The sequence below is a fragment of the Dunckerocampus dactyliophorus genome, chromosome 8, assembly GCF_027744805.1.
Source record: "Dunckerocampus dactyliophorus isolate RoL2022-P2 chromosome 8, RoL_Ddac_1.1, whole genome shotgun sequence".
NCBI lineage: Eukaryota > Metazoa > Chordata > Actinopteri > Syngnathiformes > Syngnathidae > Dunckerocampus > Dunckerocampus dactyliophorus.
In genome coordinates this window covers 14,693,852-14,715,302 of record NC_072826.1, presented here as the reverse complement: position 1 = coordinate 14,715,302, position 21,451 = coordinate 14,693,852, and the positions used below count along the sequence as shown (strand labels likewise).

The 21,451-nt window shown below is 43.9% G+C and overlaps 1 protein-coding gene and 1 long non-coding RNA gene across 4 annotated transcripts in view; one reads left to right on the top strand and one right to left on the bottom strand.

Moving 5' to 3' along the window:
- The window catches only part of LOC129185822 (membrane-associated guanylate kinase, WW and PDZ domain-containing protein 3-like), a 154,415-nt gene that overhangs the window by 124,264 nt on the left and 8,700 nt on the right, over positions 1-21,451 (top strand). For all 3 annotated transcript variants that reach the window (XM_054783295.1, XM_054783296.1, XM_054783297.1), the window contains exons 5-19: positions 66-228; positions 1,236-1,315; positions 1,811-1,868; positions 5,585-5,685; positions 11,094-11,285; positions 12,029-12,676; positions 14,336-14,367; positions 15,118-15,286; positions 15,366-15,460; positions 16,373-16,580; positions 16,927-17,109; positions 17,655-17,840; positions 19,280-19,376; positions 20,767-20,869; positions 20,958-21,095. In XM_054783295.1, coding sequence (XP_054639270.1) covers positions 66-228; positions 1,236-1,315; positions 1,811-1,868; positions 5,585-5,685; positions 11,094-11,285; positions 12,029-12,676; positions 14,336-14,367; positions 15,118-15,286; positions 15,366-15,460; positions 16,373-16,580; positions 16,927-17,109; positions 17,655-17,840; positions 19,280-19,376; positions 20,767-20,869; positions 20,958-21,095 — 2,453 coding nt within the window. The remainder of the gene's footprint in view (positions 1-65; positions 229-1,235; positions 1,316-1,810; positions 1,869-5,584; positions 5,686-11,093; positions 11,286-12,028; positions 12,677-14,335; positions 14,368-15,117; positions 15,287-15,365; positions 15,461-16,372; positions 16,581-16,926; positions 17,110-17,654; positions 17,841-19,279; positions 19,377-20,766; positions 20,870-20,957; positions 21,096-21,451) is intronic.
- Positions 12,226-21,451, bottom strand: part of LOC129185825 (uncharacterized) — a 33,335-nt gene continuing 24,109 nt past the window's right edge. The window contains exon 4 of the long non-coding RNA XR_008572142.1: positions 12,226-12,666. This is a non-coding gene — a long non-coding RNA (uncharacterized LOC129185825). The remainder of the gene's footprint in view (positions 12,667-21,451) is intronic.

Genomic DNA, 21,451 nt, shown 5'->3' with positions numbered 1-21,451 from the left:
GAGGCTAACAAGGCTAACCTCCTTGCTGATCTTTCCTGCTTTTTGCTTCCCTCCGCCCTCCGCAGAACACAAGGCCGACTGGAGGCGAGCCGTGCCCAGCTACGCCCAGTCTAGCAGCACCATGGACTTCCGCACATGGAGCTCACTGCCGCGTGACGACAGCCTGGAGCCGCTTCCGCTCAACTGGGAGATGGCTTACACTGAGACCGGAATGGTCTACTTCATAGAGTGAGTTCATGCATAAAACACCTGATCCGTTACTGCTTATTTAATACATTACACTTAAATATAGAGATTTACTACTGCTCAGGTACAAAATACATCACCATTCTCCACACACCCGAGCGTAGAAGCAAGTGTAGTGTAAATGTTCCTTTTGTACCTGCAGTGATGTTTTCATGTGAGGTTGGATAACAACTTAGGTAGGCTGAATGCCAGGAAAAGAACACTACTCTGATCTTTTTTATCAAAATCGATGCCCAAATAGCGTCCACAACAAAACATTGCTCGAGCATTGCTCGTTTATATGGGTCATATGGGTCATGGTGCCATGGAAGACCACATGGTACGGTCTGTGAGGCCGTAAATAAACATTTTACTTCTAAACACTCTCAAAAAAGTTCCATCCTTCGTTTGAATTTTAATAATCAACTTTAATGATGAACCTTAATGAACACAAGAAATGTTGAAGTCACTCATGCATATTTCACTCCTGTGACAGTGCCCTTTCGTCGTGGCGACGTTCTGCTGTACTGTAGCGTTTTTGTATCCTTGTTAAAACATATTGCTGCAGACGAACCGAATTTAATTTACAAGCTAGCAATCAAGCAAGCTAGCGATGACATAGGAGACATGGCAGGACGGCACGAAGGAAATTGATTGACAATGATCTACAGTCAATCAGGACGCGGAAAACAATTGGCGGTGCAGACAGACGCGAGAGGGACGAGATAGACACTCAACTTCCCACAATGCAGTTCTTCTTAAAGGGCCAGGCTCGGCCTGTAACAACGTTTATACGCTGTAATAGTCGGCAGACAGACATGATGGGAAGGTACGCCAACAGCACGATTGGGATTATGTGACAAGTTGGTTTATACACACTGATTTCACAATTTAATCACTCTGTATTAAATATAAAATACTGAAAAAACTGTGAAGTGACAGATATGAGTGTAATTTTTTGTCTGGCGGCATAGTTCTTTATTTATCATCTTCTCCTTGTGGTCCCACAGTCACAACACCAAGACAACCACATGGTTGGACCCCCGCTTGGCCAAGAAGGCAAAGCCCCCTGAGAAGTGTGAGGATGGAGGTACGTAGATGACATCAAGCAGGACTTTCATATACAGTACAGTCACCTGCTGCATTATGCTGAAATTTGTAGTCATGGACTAACCTTAACATGTCAAGGATCCTCACATACTGTAAGTCCAATTTGATGAAGTGAAAGGATGCCCTCCTATCTCAGGATGTTATAGGACATAAGTACAGCCAGAGCTTGAACCAGTGGGACCCTTTGTTTTTTTTTAATGGATTCTTACAGGCAGAGGGAAAGCGAGAACTGTGACATGCAGCGCAAAAGCTTCCCCTTGCATGAAGAACTCCTTTCCCTCTCCCTGCGTTGTTGCTCTCCCTCTGCCTGATCTGTCTGTCTCTGCATCCATACACCGCTGTGTGAAACGTTCCCTAAATGATCCCAGTCTGTTTCTGCTCCACGACTGTCCAAGTTAACAAACACAAGTCCTTCTTGATGACGACGACTATGTTCTTCCCCCTCTCTTTCCCGCCCTCCTCACTCTCTTTGCAGAGCTACCTTACGGCTGGGAGGAAATTGACGACCCGCAGTACGGCACATACTACGTTGAGTGAGTCTTATCGATTCATGCAATTTCCCAGCACGCCGGTGGCCATCGTGGCAGACGCTGCTTTAGTACACCGCTTCCTCGCTGATGCACAGAAAACATTACACTAGAGAGAGAGTGTATCACATGGCGTAGTGTAGTAGTGTACATTAGCTACACACTAGCATGCATCAATACCGTCTAAAAATAAATACCAGACACTGTTTTTCCATCTTGGTATTATTATTTGACTTAAACGGCACATGTTCTACAGTAGGTCCCCGCTTTTTGCCGGAGTTATGTTCCACACCTACCAGCGAATGCCGAAAATCCTTGAGTAACTGATACGGCCATAAAAAGGTTCTCCTCCGATTTCGGTTCAACATTTGCAATTAAAGTAACTGTTACAATCATTCGATTCTATTCAGCTCTAGAAGGCTCCTCGTCGCTCTACAATTGCCACTGTTATAAATCTAAACATGTCTTATATTTTAGACATATTTTATGTCTTATCATTGTTTTGCAAACCATTGGTGTTCTCTCAATGAGCTTCATGAGGTGGTCACCTGAAATGGTTTTCACTTAACAGGTGTGCCTTGACAGGCTTACTTAATGGAATGTCTTGCCATATTAATGGGCTTGGGACCATCAGTTGTGTTGCGTCTGTCCAAACTTTTGGCCTGCACTGTACTATGATTACAAATTTCTCATTTAATATTGCACATGTAGTACAAATGTACTCTATACTATTACACATGCACTACCAACTAAAATTGAAAATGATTGCACATGCAATATTACACAGGTTCAGGTATACAGCACAAACTATTACACATACATGATTAACCTGTATATATGTACAGTATATGCAGCATGTACTGTTACCAATATACTACACAAGTCCTGTTGCACATGTTTACTTCATATTTAGTATTTCACAAGCACCTCACATGTACTACTTGCTTTTACGACACAAGTGCTATTGAACATGTATTGTTATTGTATGTACTTTATTTATCCCACAGCGGGGAAATTTACTTGTTACAGCAGCAAGACAAGTAAAGAGAACAGTGTAAAGAAAGCATAGTGTCTACAACATGGTTCAGGTGGTGCAGGTGTTGTAGAGCCTGACAGCGGTCGGTATGAAGGACCTGCGGAACCTCTCCTTCTTACACCGTGGGTGTAACAGTCTGGTGCTGAAGGAGCTGCTCAGGGAAACAACAGTGTCATGTAGCGGGTGAGAGGTGTTGTTCATGATGGATGTCAGCTTAGCCAACATCCTTCTCTCCCCCACTTCCTCCACGGAGTCCAGAGGACCGTCCAGGACAGAGCTAGCTCGCCTGATCAGTCTATTTATCCTGCTCCTGTCCCTGTCCGTGCTGCCCCGTCTCCAGCAGCCCACAGCATAGAAGATGGCTGAGGCCACCACAGAGTCATAAAAGGTCCGTAAAAGAGTCCTGCACACACCAAAGGACCTCAGTCTCCTCAGCAGGTGAAGGCGACTCTGGCCCTTCTTGTAGAGGGCGTGGGTGTTGACGGACCAGTCCAGCTTGTTGTTAAGGTGAACACCCAGGAATTTGTAGCTGTCTACCAACTCTATGTCCGCTCCCTGGATGTTCACCGGTGTAAAGTGAGATGTTTTCCTCTGGAAGTTAATGATCATCTCCTTTGTCTTGCTGGTGTTGAGCTGCAGCTGGTTAAGCTCACTCCAGCTGACAAAGTCCCTGATGACCGTCCTGTATTCCAGATCATTCCCCTCTGAAACACAACCAACGATGGCTGTGTCGTCGGAGAACTTCTGGATGTGACACTGTGCGGAGTTGTGTGTGAAGTCCGAGGTGTAGAGGGTGAAGAGGAAAGGGGAGAGCACCGTACCCTGAGGGGCACCTGTGCTGCAGAGTACCATGTCAGACACACAGTGACGGAGCCTCACATACTGTGGTCTGTTGGTGAGGTAGTCTATAACCCATGCAGTCAGGTGTTGGTCTACTCCCACACTCTCCATCTTCACTCTGAGTAGTGCCGGCTGGATGGTGTTGAAGGCACTGGAGAAGTCAAAAAACATGACCCTCACAGCACTCCCGCTGTCCTCCAGGTGTAGCAGTGATCTGTGCAGCAGGTAGATCACTGTGTCGTCCACTCCGATCCGAGGCCGGTAAGCAAACTGCAGGGGGTCCAGCTGAGTGCCCACCAGGGGTCGCAGGTGCTGCAGGATAATCCTCTCCATGGTCTTCATCAGGTGAGAGGTCAAGGCAACAGGCCTAAAGTGGTTAGGCTCCTTGGGACGTGGTGTCTTTGGGATCGGGACCACACAGGAGGTCTTCCACAGGGCCGGGACTTTCTCCAGGCTCAGGCTGAGGTTGAACAAGTGCCTGAGAACTCCACAGAGCTGGTCAGCACAGTCCTTGAGGATTCTGGGGCTGATGCCGTCCGGTCCCGGGGCCTTCCTTGCCTTGATCTTCCTCAACTGACTTCTCACCTGATCATCAGTTATGGAGAGGGGAGTAGAGGATGGCTGGGATGGGGATGTGGGGGTGAAGAGTGGTGAGTTGGTAGGGGAGGGAGGGAGGGCAGACTCAAATCTGTTAAAAAACAGATTGAGTTCATCTGCCCAGATCTTGTCCCCACTGGCTTGGTCTCTCCCCACTCCTTTACCATGGCCTGTGATGGTCTGCAGGCCTCTCCAGACTTCCCTGGCATTATTCTCCTCCAGCCGCTTCTCCAGTTTCCTCCTGTAGCAGTCCTTCCCCTTCCTGATCTTGTGCCGGAGTTCCCTCTGGACTCTGCATAACTCCTCCTTGTCCCCCGAGTTGAAGACCCTCTTCTTCTTGTTCAGCAGGGCCTTAATCTCGGAGGCCGGAGAAAATACGACCGTGAATGTACACCATATGTACTCTTTTGAACATGTACTTTTGAACCTTTGAACATGTACACAGATAATATGATTGCACACACACCATCTCACACATACATCACATGGAGTAATGCACATGTAGTACCCATGTCCTATTGCACTTACATGTGCGGTAAATCTCATCAGCACCAGTCCAAATGAGTGAAGTCATTGCCGTGCTGCAGCAACATTCCAGACCTGCACGTGATCATCCTGTTTGTTTATCACAGAATGTTAATGTTTAAAAATAAACACGCACGCATCCAGCACACGTCTTGTTTGGTCTATCTTGGGCGTGAATGCTCCTGGCTAATGTGACACGGCGGCGAGGAAGAGCAGATGATCAGGATTTCCCCACAAAATGAGCACGGTGCTTTGAGTTTAGTGTGGAGGTCTCTGCGGTGAATTTAAAAATAAAAGGGGGGGAGGTGGCACTCACTGTTTTATTGGTCATTCTGTGGGAGGAATTCTGCCAGGTGACAGCAGAGTGGAGGCAAGAGAGATGGAGAGAGGGATGGAGAGATTTTTCTTAACAGCTCACTGTGGAACAATGGTTTTGCTGCTCCTGCCAGGGGGCCATCAGGCAATTTAACGTGTTTTTAGAAGAGCAGGCACTTCGCAAGGGGAGTTCATTTCCTACAATATTAAATGGCTGAATGCCATTACAGAGTTGAGCCAGCCTTTGCCATACGTGTACTGTGTTATTAATGAGTGGATTAATAATAACAAAGCCAGTGGCTTTATTTAATGTGGAGGGGCGCGTGCATAATTGACTGTGGCAAAGAGGTGCTCAGTAAGTTTGAGCTCGTACAATGTCTCACATACTTTCGCCTTGTTTGTGTTGCAGCCACATCAACCAGAAAACTCAGTTTGAGAACCCAGTCCTAGAGGCCAAGAAGAGGCTTAGCCAGGGGACAGCCATCATCCAGAAGGCTGCAGCGTCTCATGGTAAAAAACACAAAACATCCTCTGCATGAAGAAGAATTCCTAATAGAAGAAGTTAAATGGCATTATACTGATGTGGAACACAATGTAAAAGGGATTCTCTGAGTTAGACAGTGAAAATACAAATAGGATTATCATTGTTGCATTGGCCACAGTGCAGCTCCAGCACACAAAGTGACATCAATAAAATAATAAGTAATGCTTTCACCAATATGAAATAAAATCCACAACAAATTATCACAGCAAAACCAGTAGCAAAAAACCCCCGACCTGATTGTGTTTCTGCTCTGTGATGTTCAGAATTCCTTCGTTTGTGAATGCTCGCTGTCTGTGACCATGATTGGTTGATAATGAGGACATGTTGTGATGCTGTTGTAGACAGCACTACATAGCCATACAGCAAAATGTGCACACGCTGTTGGAATTGAGCACTACTGTTGGCGTAATATAAGGTATAAATAAAGATTAGAAAAAGCCAGCCTCTGTGTTCCTTTTTTGAGACTTACAAGACGTTACTTGCAGATTATCACCTTTAAGCACTGCATTCATTTAGCACCAAAATGAGGTACCGATAGCCACTCAGGAATGGAGTTTCGGTACACATCCCTCACTATAATTTCACTTTAATTACTGCTGCTATGCACCTTTTGTCTCATGGTGATGAATATGTTCACAGAGGTTAGCTGCATGTGTCAACATTCCATCATCTTAAAACTGGTGATTGTCATGTAGCATTGAAAGGCTGCTCAGTTGATTAGTAGGGATGTGTGATGGATTACAGTTCAACAGGCTGCTGGCGATGCAGGGATTCAGGAGGGAATGGGAGTGTGAATACGGGGGCTGGGCTCTGAGCCAGATAAAAACAGCAATAACACATCAGACGGCACTGAGTGTAATCAGACAAGCCTCTCCCCCCCGCCCCATTCCAACATCCCCAGACCCTCCTTCAAGTGTGCATGGACTGACAAAACCATTGCTCCCCCGGTTACCAATGACGTAACTTGGTAAGCTGACCACATCACTGCTCAGATACACATGCAACAATGTTACAGTAGACAATTTAGCTATTGCTCTGCCAAGTCTCCTGTAGTCGGTGGTTTACACAAGCAAATAACCGCCGTGTTCCCTAATTTGCACTGGGTCATAAAACATGGCATTAACAACTCCTGATGTAGTTATTTTTTTATGAACTCCACAAGGTGACAGTAGCTGCGTTTTCAGTTTCATGAGTGGTCAGCATACAGCAGCTTTATCAACCTCTGCATGCACTTTAAAATGTTGGTTGTGCTACTGAGCTGTTTGTGTGAAACTCATGCGCGGTTCCACTTGCATTACTGATGTTTACAATGAACTCATCAGCAGTATTCATGCTGGCTGAGCAGTTTCCTTACCGTATTACAACACCGGTTCTGTTGCTGCTATGTTGTGCACGATACTTGTTAATAAATGACCATGCGGTCAAAAAGAGCCACCGTTTACTTTCCACTTTTGATGCACTCCAAAACATTAATGAAGTTTAAAAAAATAACGTTATATATAATAAATACCAGTTACTATCCAATTATCACCTTTTTCCAATTAACACCCCATCCTCTTTGAGGTTTAGGTAAAGAAACACCTCGGCTGTGATTCGAGTTTACAGTATGCAGTGGTACCTCAGATTTCGTTATTGTTTCCAAAGGGTCCGACAAAAACTGAAATGTACGAAAACCGCAGCATTTTTTTCCAAATGAAATAATGTACTGTTAATCCATATCTGTTTCAGATGCTCAAAATATGACCAAAAAATACATTTTATAGAGAATAATTGTAGTTTTACATGCAGAACACAATGTAAAATAAATATAAATGAAAAATGAAATGTATAAATGAACATTTAACAAGACTCTCCTTGGGAAGATGGTGAGGAGAAGAGAGGAAAAAGGGATCCACACCAACAACTACTACAACTGGAGATATAGGGCAATAACTATATAGTAGTACCTCGCATAACGTAAACCTCCTTTTACGTAAATTCCACTGAACGTAAAGAATTTATGTAACGTTTTTGCATCGTATTACGTAAGAAATTCCATATAACGTAAAGCGTCAAGTCGGTGCAAGTTCAGAAATTCGATTTGAATAGCTCGCGCGACAGAGAGAGGGAAACATTTTCCATGACTAACAGAGTACGCTTGGTGACGCCTTCTGAACGCTCTCATTGGCTGATTATCGGGGCACCGCCTACGCTCTCATATCATTGGCTGATTATCAGGGCACCGCCTACGCTCTCATCTTATTGGCTGATTATTGGGGCACCGCCTACGCTCTCATCTCATTGGCTGACTTATACAGCGCGTATGTGAGTTTGTGTGAGAGACAGGCTTCTCCCTTCAACCTCCCTTCCTCATCGTAGTCGCCCTTAAACTAGTTGATTGTTTTTGTTTTTCAGTTGTATTCATTTACAGTAATCTTATTTATTACCTTATTTTATATTGGAATGTTACTCTACTATGTTTATGCTAACGTTTTCTTATATTTTCCCACCATATTTGGTGGACTTTGAATATTTTGAAGGGCCAAAGGGGTGACTTTGGGAAGATCTTGGAACGGATTAGGCTATTTACATGTATTTTACGCTTCGTATAACGTAAAATCTCTATAACGTAAACGGAACGGATTATTTACGTTGTAGGGGCGTCTACTGTAAAAGCAATCTTCCCTCGCTAAATGTACTGCAAAAAATATCAGTGAACATAATCCATTTCATACATACAAATTCCTTATTTCTAAAATCACAAATATTAAAATTCGCTGATTTAGTAAATTTTCAAACGGCTAAAATAATGTATAAAGCTAACAATAACCTATTACCCAAAAATGTCATGATACTTTTCTACAAGAGAGGACAAATATGAACAGAGGGAAAAACTAATCTTGAAACACTTGTATGCCAGAAAAACGGTAAAACCCCACAACATTTCAGTATGTGGAGTTAAATTATGGAACGGATTGAGCAAGGAACTCAAACAATGCACCAAGACGAGCGAATTCAAGAAACAATACAAGCCGTTGATGTTTGCAAAATACAATGAAGAAGAGTCTCAAACTTGTTTTGTTATGTTTGTCTCAATTCATTATTATGTATTTATTATTACACTGATTATTATATATGATTTGTATTTATTATGAAATAATCTTAATAATTACATCACCATATTGTTACATTACCTTATCACTCTTCTGTGTACTGAAAAAAATCACATATGGAATACAGCAAATGAATAATACAGTATGTACTGCAACAGATGTGGAACGGACGGGGGGTAGGATTAAATAAGCTTTGCTTCTTCCTACTCCTTTTGGACATGTGGAACTGTGAATTGAATTATGATGATGTATTCCATTGTAACTTGTGTGCATGTTCAAATAAAATTAAACCATAAGCACTAATTTTGTAGTGTGGAATGTTAGAAAATGCTTGATCAAGTGATATTACTCAGAACAATAGTCATCAACTGTAGGTATGAGAAAAATTCATTGCTCTGTGGATGTTTTGGACGACGTTGATTGTTTTGGGGGTCTGGAGGTTTGTTTCTCCGTGGTCTTGTGAGGATCATCATGCTGTTTTTTGTGATGCAGCTTCGGATGCACGGTGGGGTTGCTCGTGTTGAACTTCCCTGGTTCTGTGGACTTGCGAGGACTTGTACATGGCGGGTTTTGTACTCTGGAACGTCTTTTTTTGGACTTTGTTGAGGTTTGCTTCATCGTTCCTGCTTTTTTGTTAGCACACACTGCTGTTGTGATCATGTGGGCCCTTCAAGATGGATCGGGCGCTGCTGGTTAGAAGTGCTGGAGCGGAGTCTGGAATGGACAGCTTGAGTATCGGAGATTTTAGATGCAGTCCGATATAATCTGATGCTTCCGATATCAATATGGCATTGAGGCACCCATAACAAGAACCAGAGCAGAATTTTGCAAACATTTTGGTCAAAAACCAAACCATACAAAAACCATATGAAAACCAAGCTTTGACTATATATACTAAATGTGCATTATTACACACGTATTATAACACAAGTGTTCTATTGCATGGGCACTATTCAACATATAGTACACATGTACTATTAGGTGACTACAGCACATGGTGTACATGTACTATATATTGCACATGCATTATTGCTGAATGATTGTTTTGTTCAGTCCTCAAAAGCTTGAATGCTGAGTGTTTATCGTGAAGGTGCCATCTTGGACATAGCATCTGCATTGTTGTTGCACGGATGCAATCACAGAAATGTCTGGCCACTCATGTCCATTCATGCCACTGGAAATTTACTGCCAGCAAGTCATGTAAGCAATAAAACGTCACGTCAGTTTGATGCGGTGCAAACTGTTTCTTTTTCTATGTCAGCCCACAACTGTTGAGACACTTTGACCGCCCCCACATGAGTGCCCACTTCCTCCATTACCTCTTGTCCTCCTACTCTACCTTTGTCAGACAGTCAAATTGTCATTTACACAGAGGAGGAGGGAGTGCAGCAAATCCGCGCCGAGTTTATCAAGCAATTTGAATGTGATTATGCAAATGGGCGCTGCTTGATCCGTGCAACAGTCCGAATGCATCTGGAGTCCGCGCCGGCTGCGATAAAACACGCCTCACGTCTGCGCTGGATGTTTTTAACTGCTCAACCGTTTGATAGAATGAGAGCTCGCACATTTAAATTCCTCGCACATTCCTCAGGAACCTACAGAGCGCTCGGAAACCCAAAGGACACGAGGAAGGGCGAAATGTATGCATCCGTGCAAATATATGATGGAATTCGGTCAATTGTGGCTTGATGGTGATAGCTCACTCTGCTTGTTTACCCCCAAGGATAACAGGTCAGGCCAGCCATCATTTATCTTCTCATCCTCTTCAGGGTCACTGGCAAGCTGGATTTTTTTGGACGAGGTTCGAAATGTATTGAGGGGCCAGTCCATTCAACGTCTTACAAACAAACAATAAAATCTTAAAATCAGTTCTGAAACGAACAGGCAGCCAGTGCAGGGAGGCTCGAATTGGGGTGATGTGCTCCCTCTTTTTGGTTCCTGTTAAAAGCCGTGCTGCAAGCGAGAGAGTGCATTGTGACTTATTCCAGAGTAAAGTGCATTACAGTAGTCCAGATGTGACGAAATAAAAGCGTGCATGACTTGTTCGAAATGTCGCAAAGATAAAAATGATTTAATTTTAGATAAAAGCCGAAGATGATAAAAACAGCATTTTACAACAGCGTTGATCTGTTTTGTTTGAGATCACTGTCTATTATGACAGGCATGTGCTGCACCATCAGGTCCTGAATCTAATCTAATCGAGTCAACCAACGATCAATTCTTGATTCAGAACAGTATCTTCTTGAGACTTCAGTCCATATTTCCATCCCTTCAATCCGCAGGAAAGAGCGGCGTGCCAGGCTTCACCGCCGACCCGAGCCAGCTGAAGGGCGAGCTGTACCGCACGGCGCTGAAGAAGAGCTCCCAAGGCTTTGGCTTCACCATCATTGGGGGTGACCGCACAGATGAGTTCCTCCAAGTGAAAAATGTGTTCAGCGACGGCCCTGCAGCCCACGACAACAAAATGGCGTCAGGTGAGGGACACAAAAGTGTACTGATCTCGTGGTCTACAGTTGTGTACATAAAAATCATCAGCAAGTGAGTCCGGTCACTCACATTGTATGTTTTCTAATATGTTTGAAGTGGCCTCTACCATTTACCGTTTAAAACTAAAGCCAAAAATGTTTTTTTTTTATTTTGAATGGGATACAAGTGCAAGCTGGAGGAGGTCTAATAGTCGGCACATAAACATTTAATCCAAAGTCTACCAGTGACAATGTCAACACTTCAAATTTGCTGGTATTTTGTCAAGTGGTGTATATTAGCAAGCAAGCAAGAACCGTAGAGATTTTAAAAAGCATACGTCTCAGCAAGACATGTATTCATTTTTAATGACATACTGTATAACACAGGACAGCTTTGGTAGCTGAGGTCAGAAAGTTCAGTACATGTACATATTAGGTCTTCCAGGAATTATTGTCTAATGTCAAGGCAAGAACCCTACTGATTTTTAACAGAGCTGTGGCCAAATGTCATAGCGGTGACATAACAATGAGCAATCCTTGCTATTGTGACCTTGGGACGAACATGCATGAAGTGTATTATCTGTGAGGAGTGCGCTCAGACGAGATGAAGGGAGCTGCCACGGTGATGTCAGGAGAGAAGACAGATGAGCCACAAAATGTTCCAAAGGAAGAATCCTCCTGACAATAGAAAGAACGTGGAGAGCCTTGATAAAACGTCGCTGGATTTAATTTTTTGTTCCATTCTCTTTTAGGTGACGTAATTGTGGAGATTAACGGGCTGTGCGTTCTGGGAAAGACCCACCCGGAGGTGGTGCAGATGTTTCAGTCCATTCCCATTAACCAGTATGTGGACATGGTCCTGTGTCGCGGCTACCCGCTTCCCCCAGACGTGGATCTCGACAGCGATGACCCTCTCCCCCCTCCCCCTCCACCACCGACCAACCAGCCCCAGCAGGCTTTACACGGCGGTGAGGTGGTGACTGCTGTGCCGCTCATCAACGGACAGCCGCTACTCGTCAAGGGTGACGTCCTCCACGGCTCCTCCCAGGACCTTCACTACGTCACCACGGACTCCAGTGGTCGCCCGGTGGTCGCCACCTTGCCCAACGGGAGGCAGGGTGAACTGGGGGAGTCAGCCGCCTCAATGCTGCAGCCAGAGATGGTTAGCGTGCCACTGGTCAAGGGGCCGGGAGGCTTCGGCTTCGCTATTGCCGACTGTCCGCTGGGCCAGAAGGTGAAGATGATCCTGGACGCCCAGTGGTGCCGTGGCCTTCAAAAGGGAGACGTCATCAAGGAGATCAACAGGCAGAATGTGCAGACGCTGAGCCACGCGCAGGTGGTGGACATTCTCAAAGACTTCCCAGTGGGAAGTGAAGTCAACGTGCTTGTGCTGCGTGGAGGTAAGATCAGATAAGTTCAGATGTTGTAATGTTGTGAGAGGCAGAGAACACTCTGAAGCGGTCACTAGTCCATCACAAGACACATATAGACAACAAGACAGCAAGCATTCACACTCATTTTCACACCTGTGGACAATTTAGAGTCTCCAGGAAGCCGGAGTACCTGGAGAAAACCTACAACATGAACCGAACATGCAAACTCCACACAGAAATGCTCCAGAGATTCAAAGCTTTTAAGAAAAGAAATGTCTAGGCACAATGTCATTGTGCAGCCTGAGATTTTTTTCAGGGATAAAATAGAATATTTATCTGGGGCTGCAGGATTTAACCAATCCAGACTTTACGTGTCACGCCTGCCTAAACACCACATTGATTTCCCCGTGGGAGTCTGTCACCTGAGGGATGTCATTCCATATTGTCAATTGAGCACCCGGTGGGAAGGGTATCCTGGAAGCCCATCTGGCATAAAAATGATGATCCATCCATCAAAATCATGATAGTTAGAAACATGACTGGCTGTGGCGACAACTGCTGGGAGAAAAGCATGGGGACGTTTTCCTCATTCTTTGCTTGAGAAATGCACAACCATGTACACATCATGCAAAAGATCTGAGAGGATCTCAAGGAGGCGTAGTGATTTACTTCCGCACAATACAACCATACAGTACATTCACAACATCACCCCCCCACACACACACCTCCCCTCTGTGCTTCCATTGAAGCTAACTACAGTATGTTTACGACTGCTTCCATCAAGGCATAATGCGGTGTTACAACTCAGAGAGCGGGAATTACATAAGTGAGGGGATGGGCTCCATTCCAGTGGGGGGGAAGGGAGGTGTCTCTAGCATTTGAGAGCCGGGCGGGATTCTCTGTGCGAGAGTAGATGAACCCCCAGATAGGCTTTGATCATCAGCAAAAGATGTACGGGGGGTGTTGTTCTGGGGGTTTTGGGGGGTGTTATTGGTTATAAATGGGAAGTTCCCCTGGGAGGGGTCTCACCGCTCATGCCTGATCTGTAGGCCTCCTCTCATGGACACCCACAGTACTCACCCAATGCTTCGTTCAGTGATCCCTCAGTCTAGTGTGTGTGCCCCCACCTCGCATACATCACCTAGTGATCCCCCCCCCACACACACAACGACCACTCATCCACCCAAAGCCCAGCAATACTTCCCATCAGGCTCAATTAACCTCTCATCACGCGTCATGTTTGTCCAGCCCTACAGCCCCACTGTGCTCCAGAGGACTGTTTGTTAATCGAGTTAATGCAGGGGGGCCAGCAGCAGTGGGGTGGGGGTGGTCAGAGTACGAGAGATGATCTGCAGGGAACAATCTGAGTGCTTGAGATAGTGTGGGGGTGTACAGGCAGAGACAGAGCAAGAGGGGAGAATTATCTTTCACTGAATATCATCCGCGCTAATGCATGCAGCCATCTTGTTAGCGGCCCCTCTTGCACCGCGTTATCATTCTGTGTACAAACTCCATCCTCCCTGGCCATCTTTAATCACATGGATGTACATTGCTAATGGAGCCTGCCTCTCTCTCCAGTTAAGAGCAGCTTTTATTGGAATGGCTGGAGCACTCAGGGAGGCAGCGCCATCTGGTGGACGGTGCTTTGGATTCTTGTTGTTTACAGACTTCTCTTTCTCTCTGTAGGTCAAACATCTCCAGTGAAGAGTCTCAAGCCTGTGAGTAAAAAATAAATACATTTTCCTCTCCATGCTCCTTTGTGGCATTAGCACTGGGTTTAATTTCCAATCCCATTGTCCCTCCGTTTAACCGCTAAGCCTCTGCGGCACCAAATTAAATGATGGAAATTTGAGTGTTGATTGTGATTCCTTTTGTTTATGCTGGAAAAAGTCTTAATTGCTTCTCCTCCACCCTCAGTTTTGAGGATCTTAGCGGCCATTGTCTGGGGATTGTGGCATTAATCAAGCATGGATGAGCCCCTTTTGGATGTGGCACTGTTATTAATACCACACTTTGGGATAAAGAAGTTGCCCCTTTCAGCCTGAAGAAGGCAGGGCGTATCTTCAGGGAAATCACATCCCAGAGCTTATAGGTCTCATAACAATGCATGCATTGCATCCATTGTTATTAGCAGCTAAGCTATTTAGCTCTTTTTGGCATGCCTTTTAACTGTAGAGGAACTGGTTAAAAGTGTCACCATGGAGCAAATCTCATGATGAATGATGAACTGCACAAGTGCATTTTTTTTACATTTTGATTGTGATGTCACCACAAAGGGGGACAAGTGAAGTCAAAGGGGAAAAGCGCGTTTATAAACATTGAACGGGAAATGAAAGTGACTGCTCAGATGCCATGTTGAATATATTAAATTTATGCACACATGTTTTCAGATGATAACAATTCAGAAGTCAACCAATGTCAGGTTGAAGGTTCCACTGTCTATCATTTTATCTTTTTTATCCGTGCAGAGGCAGGAAATGACAGCCAGCACGGAGACTTTGGATGCTCTTGGCGACTCCGTCCCCCAGGCGCTGCCCTACCACTCCAACGCGAGCACCCTGCGCGCCGCTGCTGACTCCCCCAAGCGGGATGCCACAGAGTTATACCTGAAATCCAAAGCCCTGCTGGAGAGCAGACGTAAGTTCACGGACGGTCTTTACTGATAACCGCACAGCCTCGCAAAGGAGACGTCGCCTGACTTGTTTGTCATCCACAGAGCCCCACACCAAAGACATTGACGTTTTCCTCAAAAGAGACATTGAGACAGGCTTTGGCTTCCGTGTTCTGGGCGGAGAAGGTCCACAACAGCCAGTAAGTATGTGTGATGGTACCACATACGATATACATTTTTTGAACAAATCAACATCAAATCAAGAACCAATACAATGAAGCTTAGGTGAAAGGTCACATTGTTAGCATCCTTGCGATCTCAGCACGGGCAAAGAATTTAATATTCATCTTCAGTTTTGATCAATTTGATCAGACGTTGGGGGCTCAGAGTTGAATTTCAATCATTTTTATTTGGAATTATTGTGCCTGTTAGATAATTCAAATCTGCAATAAAAACCCTGTTGCTCTGTTGTTGCAGCAATCGAGTCTGGCGTTTGTTTCTCACCAAACATTACATCAACATTACTGACACCTAGTGAGCAGTCTAGATTACTACATGAATACTACATGAAAATGCTTTATTTAGGCAAGAAATATATCAAACTTTCTTCAATATGCACATTTTTGAGGAATAGACCTAATTTCTGTTAGCGCCGGCAGAGAGAAGAAATGACCTACTCAACGACAAATTTGAGCAGAGGGGAAGACAGTTGAAACAGACCCTTGGGGGTCTGCCCCTGTTATTCAAAGTGATCAAGACTTTATCAGGTGCAGGTGTTGAAGTGGAAACGCCAATGGAGAAACTTGTTTTGGAGACAGGTGGTCGATAGCCTCCAGCAAATAGTCAGAACAAAGCATCATAGTTTGGTCTTCTAGAGTCTGTATATTAGCAGAAATACTATATTTGTTCAAATGAATTGGCCTAATGGTAAAATATAACATTTCCATTTCAGTTTTTAAGGCTTTTATTATTATTATTATTTTAAAAGTCCATTATTTATGAAGGAATTCCAGAAAAGATAATCTGGTATTATTATTCTGTGTTAAAGCAAAGAAAAAAAAGCTATGTCTTGTAAACTCGTTTATTTCTGTGCACTACTGATCCACCCTCAGAATGTCTTTCCCCAGGTCTACATTGGGGCCATCGTGCCCAACGGGGCGGCGGAGAAAGATGGTCGCCTGCGGGCGGGAGACGAGCTCATCGGCATCGATGGCGTGATGGTGAAAGGTCGTTCGCACAAGCAAGTGCTGGACCTGATGACAAACGCCGCCCGTAACGGTCAAGTGATGTTGACTGTGCGAAGGAAGGTCATCTATAGAGGTGAGCGCCACAACAAATTGATCTAGTACACACGGGAATGGGGAATTTGGATAGTTTTGCTTACAGACAACAACAGAAGCCACGGACTGGAAACTGTAATATGCATGGCAGGCCAATAGATGGCCATCTCAGTTTGTAAAAACACGTGTTTTTGAATACTCTCTATCGGCATATGTCAGCGTTTCAGATTTGACATAGATACACGAAGTCATGTGATATTGTTTGACAAATTAGCTGTGTAGTATACCGTTTTGTTTGCGAAGATATGCTGTAATTTATAAGCATAAAAGTTGCAGCAGCGTTTTGGTGTTTTGATGGAACTGAATCGCTGTTGTTTCACCTCCAGATGCGACAGAGGAGGAAGCTCAGGAAATGGCTTCCACGTTGCTGAACGGTTCCCCCAAACTACCTCGGCTGCCCATGCCCAGCGCTCTGGACCACGAGTCTTTCGACATCACGCTGCACCGCAAAGACACCGAGGGTTTTGGCTTCGTCATCCTAACGTCCAAGAGCAGACCTCCGCACGGAGGTGAGCTCTCTGGTGACGCCGTCTGTGCAGAATGTATTTCATGTAAATTTAAATATCAATAACCTGTATTTATATCTACCATCAATGCTTTAATCACATCCGGGGTGTTTATGATCTAATGTGTAAAAAGAGGACGTTAATTGGAAGCAGGCCATAATTGGAGAGAGACTTGTCAGTTTTTAAATGTAATGTCAATGTTTAATGTCAATATTTATTTAACAATGATTTTTATGGGCGCATTAGAAAGTGGAAAGGAAAACATAGCTCTTTTTGACCACATGGTCATATATTAACAAGTATATTGTGCAAAACAGGAGCAAAATAGACAATGTTGTAATAGTAATAATCGAAAAGAGCTGTCTAGTGTATTTTAATGCGTGACAAAATCCCAAATGCCTGTTGGTATACACTGCATTTCTTGTTGAATGAAAATATACCAGAAGTAGACTGCATCAGCTGAAGAATGTGATTAGCCTGTGGCCCACAAAGCTGTTTACGGGCACCCAAAATTTAAAGGATTTGTTACCCTTATTTTTCCCTCTCAGTTATCCCGCACAAAATCGGCCGCATCATTGAAGGCAGCCCAACCGACCGCTGCGGCCTGCTGCACGTCGGCGACCGCATCTCCGCCGTCAATGGGCGCTCCATCCTGGAGCTATCTCACAACGACATCGTCCAGCTCATCAAGGACGCCGGCAATGTGGTCACTCTCACCGTGGTCCCTGAGGACGGTGAGTTTGCTCAGTCCCAGTGAATAAACTTCAAAGGCGCTTGTGCGGGCAGGTAGTCAAACCATGCAAGAAGTGCCTATGAATATTTTAGTATGCGAATGAAATATTTAGGCGCAGAAAAGGGGGCCATCAGTGGTGCGAAAGGTTTGTATTCATTCAAATAAATAACATGAAATCACTGTGGCGTCCTGCTAGTTCTGTCATGTTGTCATACAGTGGTGTGAAAAAGTGTTTGCCCCCTTTCCGTTTTTTTTTTTTTTTTTTCATGTTTGTCACACTTAAATGTTTCAGATCATCAAACAAATTGAAATATTAGTCAATGACAACACAATTGAACACAAAATGCAGTTTTTAAATTAAACTTTTTATTATTAAGGGTGAAAAATAATCCAAACCTACATGGCCCTGTGTGGAAAAGTGAATGCCTCTTAAACCTGATAACTGGCTGGGCCCCCCTTAGCAGCAACAACTGCGATCAAGCGTTTGCGATAACTTGCAATGACAAATTTTGGCCCACTCATCTTTGCAGAATTGTTGTAATTCAGCCACATTAGAGGGTTTTCGGGTGTGAACCGCCTTTTTAAGGTCATGCCACAGCCTGAATAAGATTCAGGTCAGATCCTTGACTAGGCCACTCCAAAGCCTTCATTTTGTTTTTCTTCAGCCATTCAGAGGTGGACTGCTGGTGTGTTTTGGATCATTGTCCTGCTGCAGAACCCAAGTTTGGGTCACAAACAGATGGCCAGACATTTTCTTTCAAGATTTTTCGGTAGACAGCAGAATTCATGGTTCCATTTATCACAGCAAGTCTACCAGGTCCTGAAGCAGCAAAACAGCCCCAGACCATCACACTACCACCACCACATTTTACTGTTGGTATGATGTTCTTTTTCTGAAATGTGACGTTACTATTACGGCGATGTAAAACCTTCCAAATAGTTCAACTTTTGTCATGTCAGTCCCTAGAGTGATTTCCTAAAGGTTTTGGGGATTATCAAGATGCTTTCTGGCAAATTTGAGACGAGATTTAATGTTGTTTTGTTCAGATGTGGTTGTCGTCTTGGAACTCTGACATGTAAGCCGTTGTCAGTTGTCGCAAACACTTGATTGTAGTTGTTGCTGCTAAGTGTGGCCCAACCAGTTATTAGGTTTAGGGGGCAATCACTTTTTCAGGGCCATGTAGGTTTGGATTTTTTTGGAGGGGGTTTCATTTAAAAACTGCAATTTGTCTTCAGTTGTGTTGTCATTGACTAATATTTAAATTTGTTTGGTGATCTGAAACATTTAAATGTGACAAACATGCAAAAATATAACAAATCAGGAAGAGGGAAAACACTTTTTCACAACGCTGTATGTTAATACATAATGCTAATATTATGAATCTAATGTTCAGAAAGGCTTCTTGGGGCCCACGTTTGACACTTGCAACTACATTTCAGAGTACAAGGGCCCTCCATCTGGAGCCAGTTCTGCTAGACAGAGTCCAGCTCTTCAACACCGGGCCATCGGACAACGGTCTGCGCTACAGGACGAACGGTAAATATTCAAATAATGTACTGTTTACCATAAGAATTGACCTATTTGCAGGCAACATGAGCATCACTACGCCTGCAAAAACTCAATTTCCAGGCCAAAACCCTTGCTGCCACGCTTTGGTTTTTTTTGCAACAATGTTTTGCACTAACGTAATGTGCTTTAGTGTTTGGTGGGCAAAAACATATACATTTCTATTATTACTATTTTTTTATCAGAATGATTTAATGTTAATTCATAAATGCAGTGCTCCAAAATAATTTGTTTCCATATTAATTAGTACAACAGAAATAAAAACATGCAAATACATTTAAATGAAATCTTTTTAATTCTAAAATATAACTGTGAAGGTTATCAATGAACTTTCAAATGAACTGTTTGATTTATTTTTTTTTAAAAAGGTTTTTGAAAAAATATTTAGGTTTTCTTTTTTTCAATGACAAGTGGTCTAATATGTTTGTTAAGCACTGTACTGTATTATTTCTATACAATAATAGTATTAACACAAATACATTTTGTTTGCAGTGCAATTTACATTTCAAAGAAATCTCAAAGTGAGAAATAATTCTCATGATAATGTAGGAATATATAGAGGATGCCAAGGTGGCTTTCTTAAAGGTGCTCACAGCATGCAGTAGTGTGAGTGGGACAGACTCTGCGCTGAATGTCCTCCGTCATCAGAGCTGTCATTGCTGTGTTGTAGTTTCCTGTGAAATTTTTGTGAATTATTTCCCACAATAATTGCACATGGTTTATATTTTTTCTGTCGTGACACCCTACACTGGCCGCTGGCTTTCCAAAGCAGTGGAATAAGACGGTGGTAGGTATGACTATTAAATGCCACAAGAGATTGAGGAAGGCAAGTGTGGTGAAGGACTTCAGCAGTATTGATGCTGAAAAGCATTTTCAATACTTCTGAATGTCATCAGAAAAATTCACCGATCTCGTTTGGTTCCACTACTTCTGCACTAGGGGAGTCTCCGCGCACCGGTCAACACTGCACAGAGGGACAGCTGCAGATCACATTAAAAACGGGTTGATGTAAAAAATACATGCCAAGCAATGTTTTGTGTGAAAATTTGAGCTTTGCGTGCACGGGGCTTGCAGACGTCTGCTCTGACTTCATTCTGCACACGTTCCGCCCGAGTATGTTTGGGCCTTTTGACAGCAAACTAGTTGAAACTGAATCAACAGCGCCTCTGCTGGTTGCAGCCAAGTAGGGCACTCCATTTTGCCTCATTTGCCCTCAGGATGCGACAACTCATTCCACACAACAAACTGTCACGCCCATCCTTATCCTGCATAATTCTGCATCATTAACTGTGTTGAGCCTGCAGCATGTTGCATGCTACACAAACATGTCCAAGTGACAAAGTGCATGTGTGTGTCGCAGCTACAACCTCGACCTGGAGGACAAACGGGATGGAGCCTCCTGGACGGAACATAAAACCATACCAGTGGAGCAGGGGGCACTGTGTGTGACGGGACCCAACCAGGTGCTGCTTTTACTCTTATGTGTTGTATTAGCATTTATGTTCCCTTCATGTATTCAGCATGTAGAAACGTTGTCCTCATGTCGTCTAGGGCTGTCTGACGGTAGAGCTGGACAGAGGACCCAGGGGCTTCGGCTTTAGCCTCCGAGGGGGCACCGAGTACAACATGGGGCTGTACATCCTGAGACTGGCTGAGGACGGGCCTGCCCAGCTGGACGGAAGGATCCATGTGAGTGATGCTTTTTTTTTTATGTGTTATGATTCCCAACTTTTTCAAACATTCAGGTGTGATTGCAGCTTTAATCAAGTGGAAGAACTCGACTGATTTGGATTTATTGGGGTTTACACAGCATATAAACAGGTCTTTTCAGGGACGCAAGGTAGCTTTAACAGACAAACAAATATGAGACAAAAACTTGAGCTCTATCCCTGAAAAGAATTGGTTTTAATTAAGGAGCAAGGTTATTAAGGACTTGAGAGGTAAAGATGATGAAAATATAAATGATACCATGAGAGGCTTATGCCTATACCAATTATACCAGGTTCCCCAGACCAAGTATTTCATTATTTTTGTTCATTAGATTT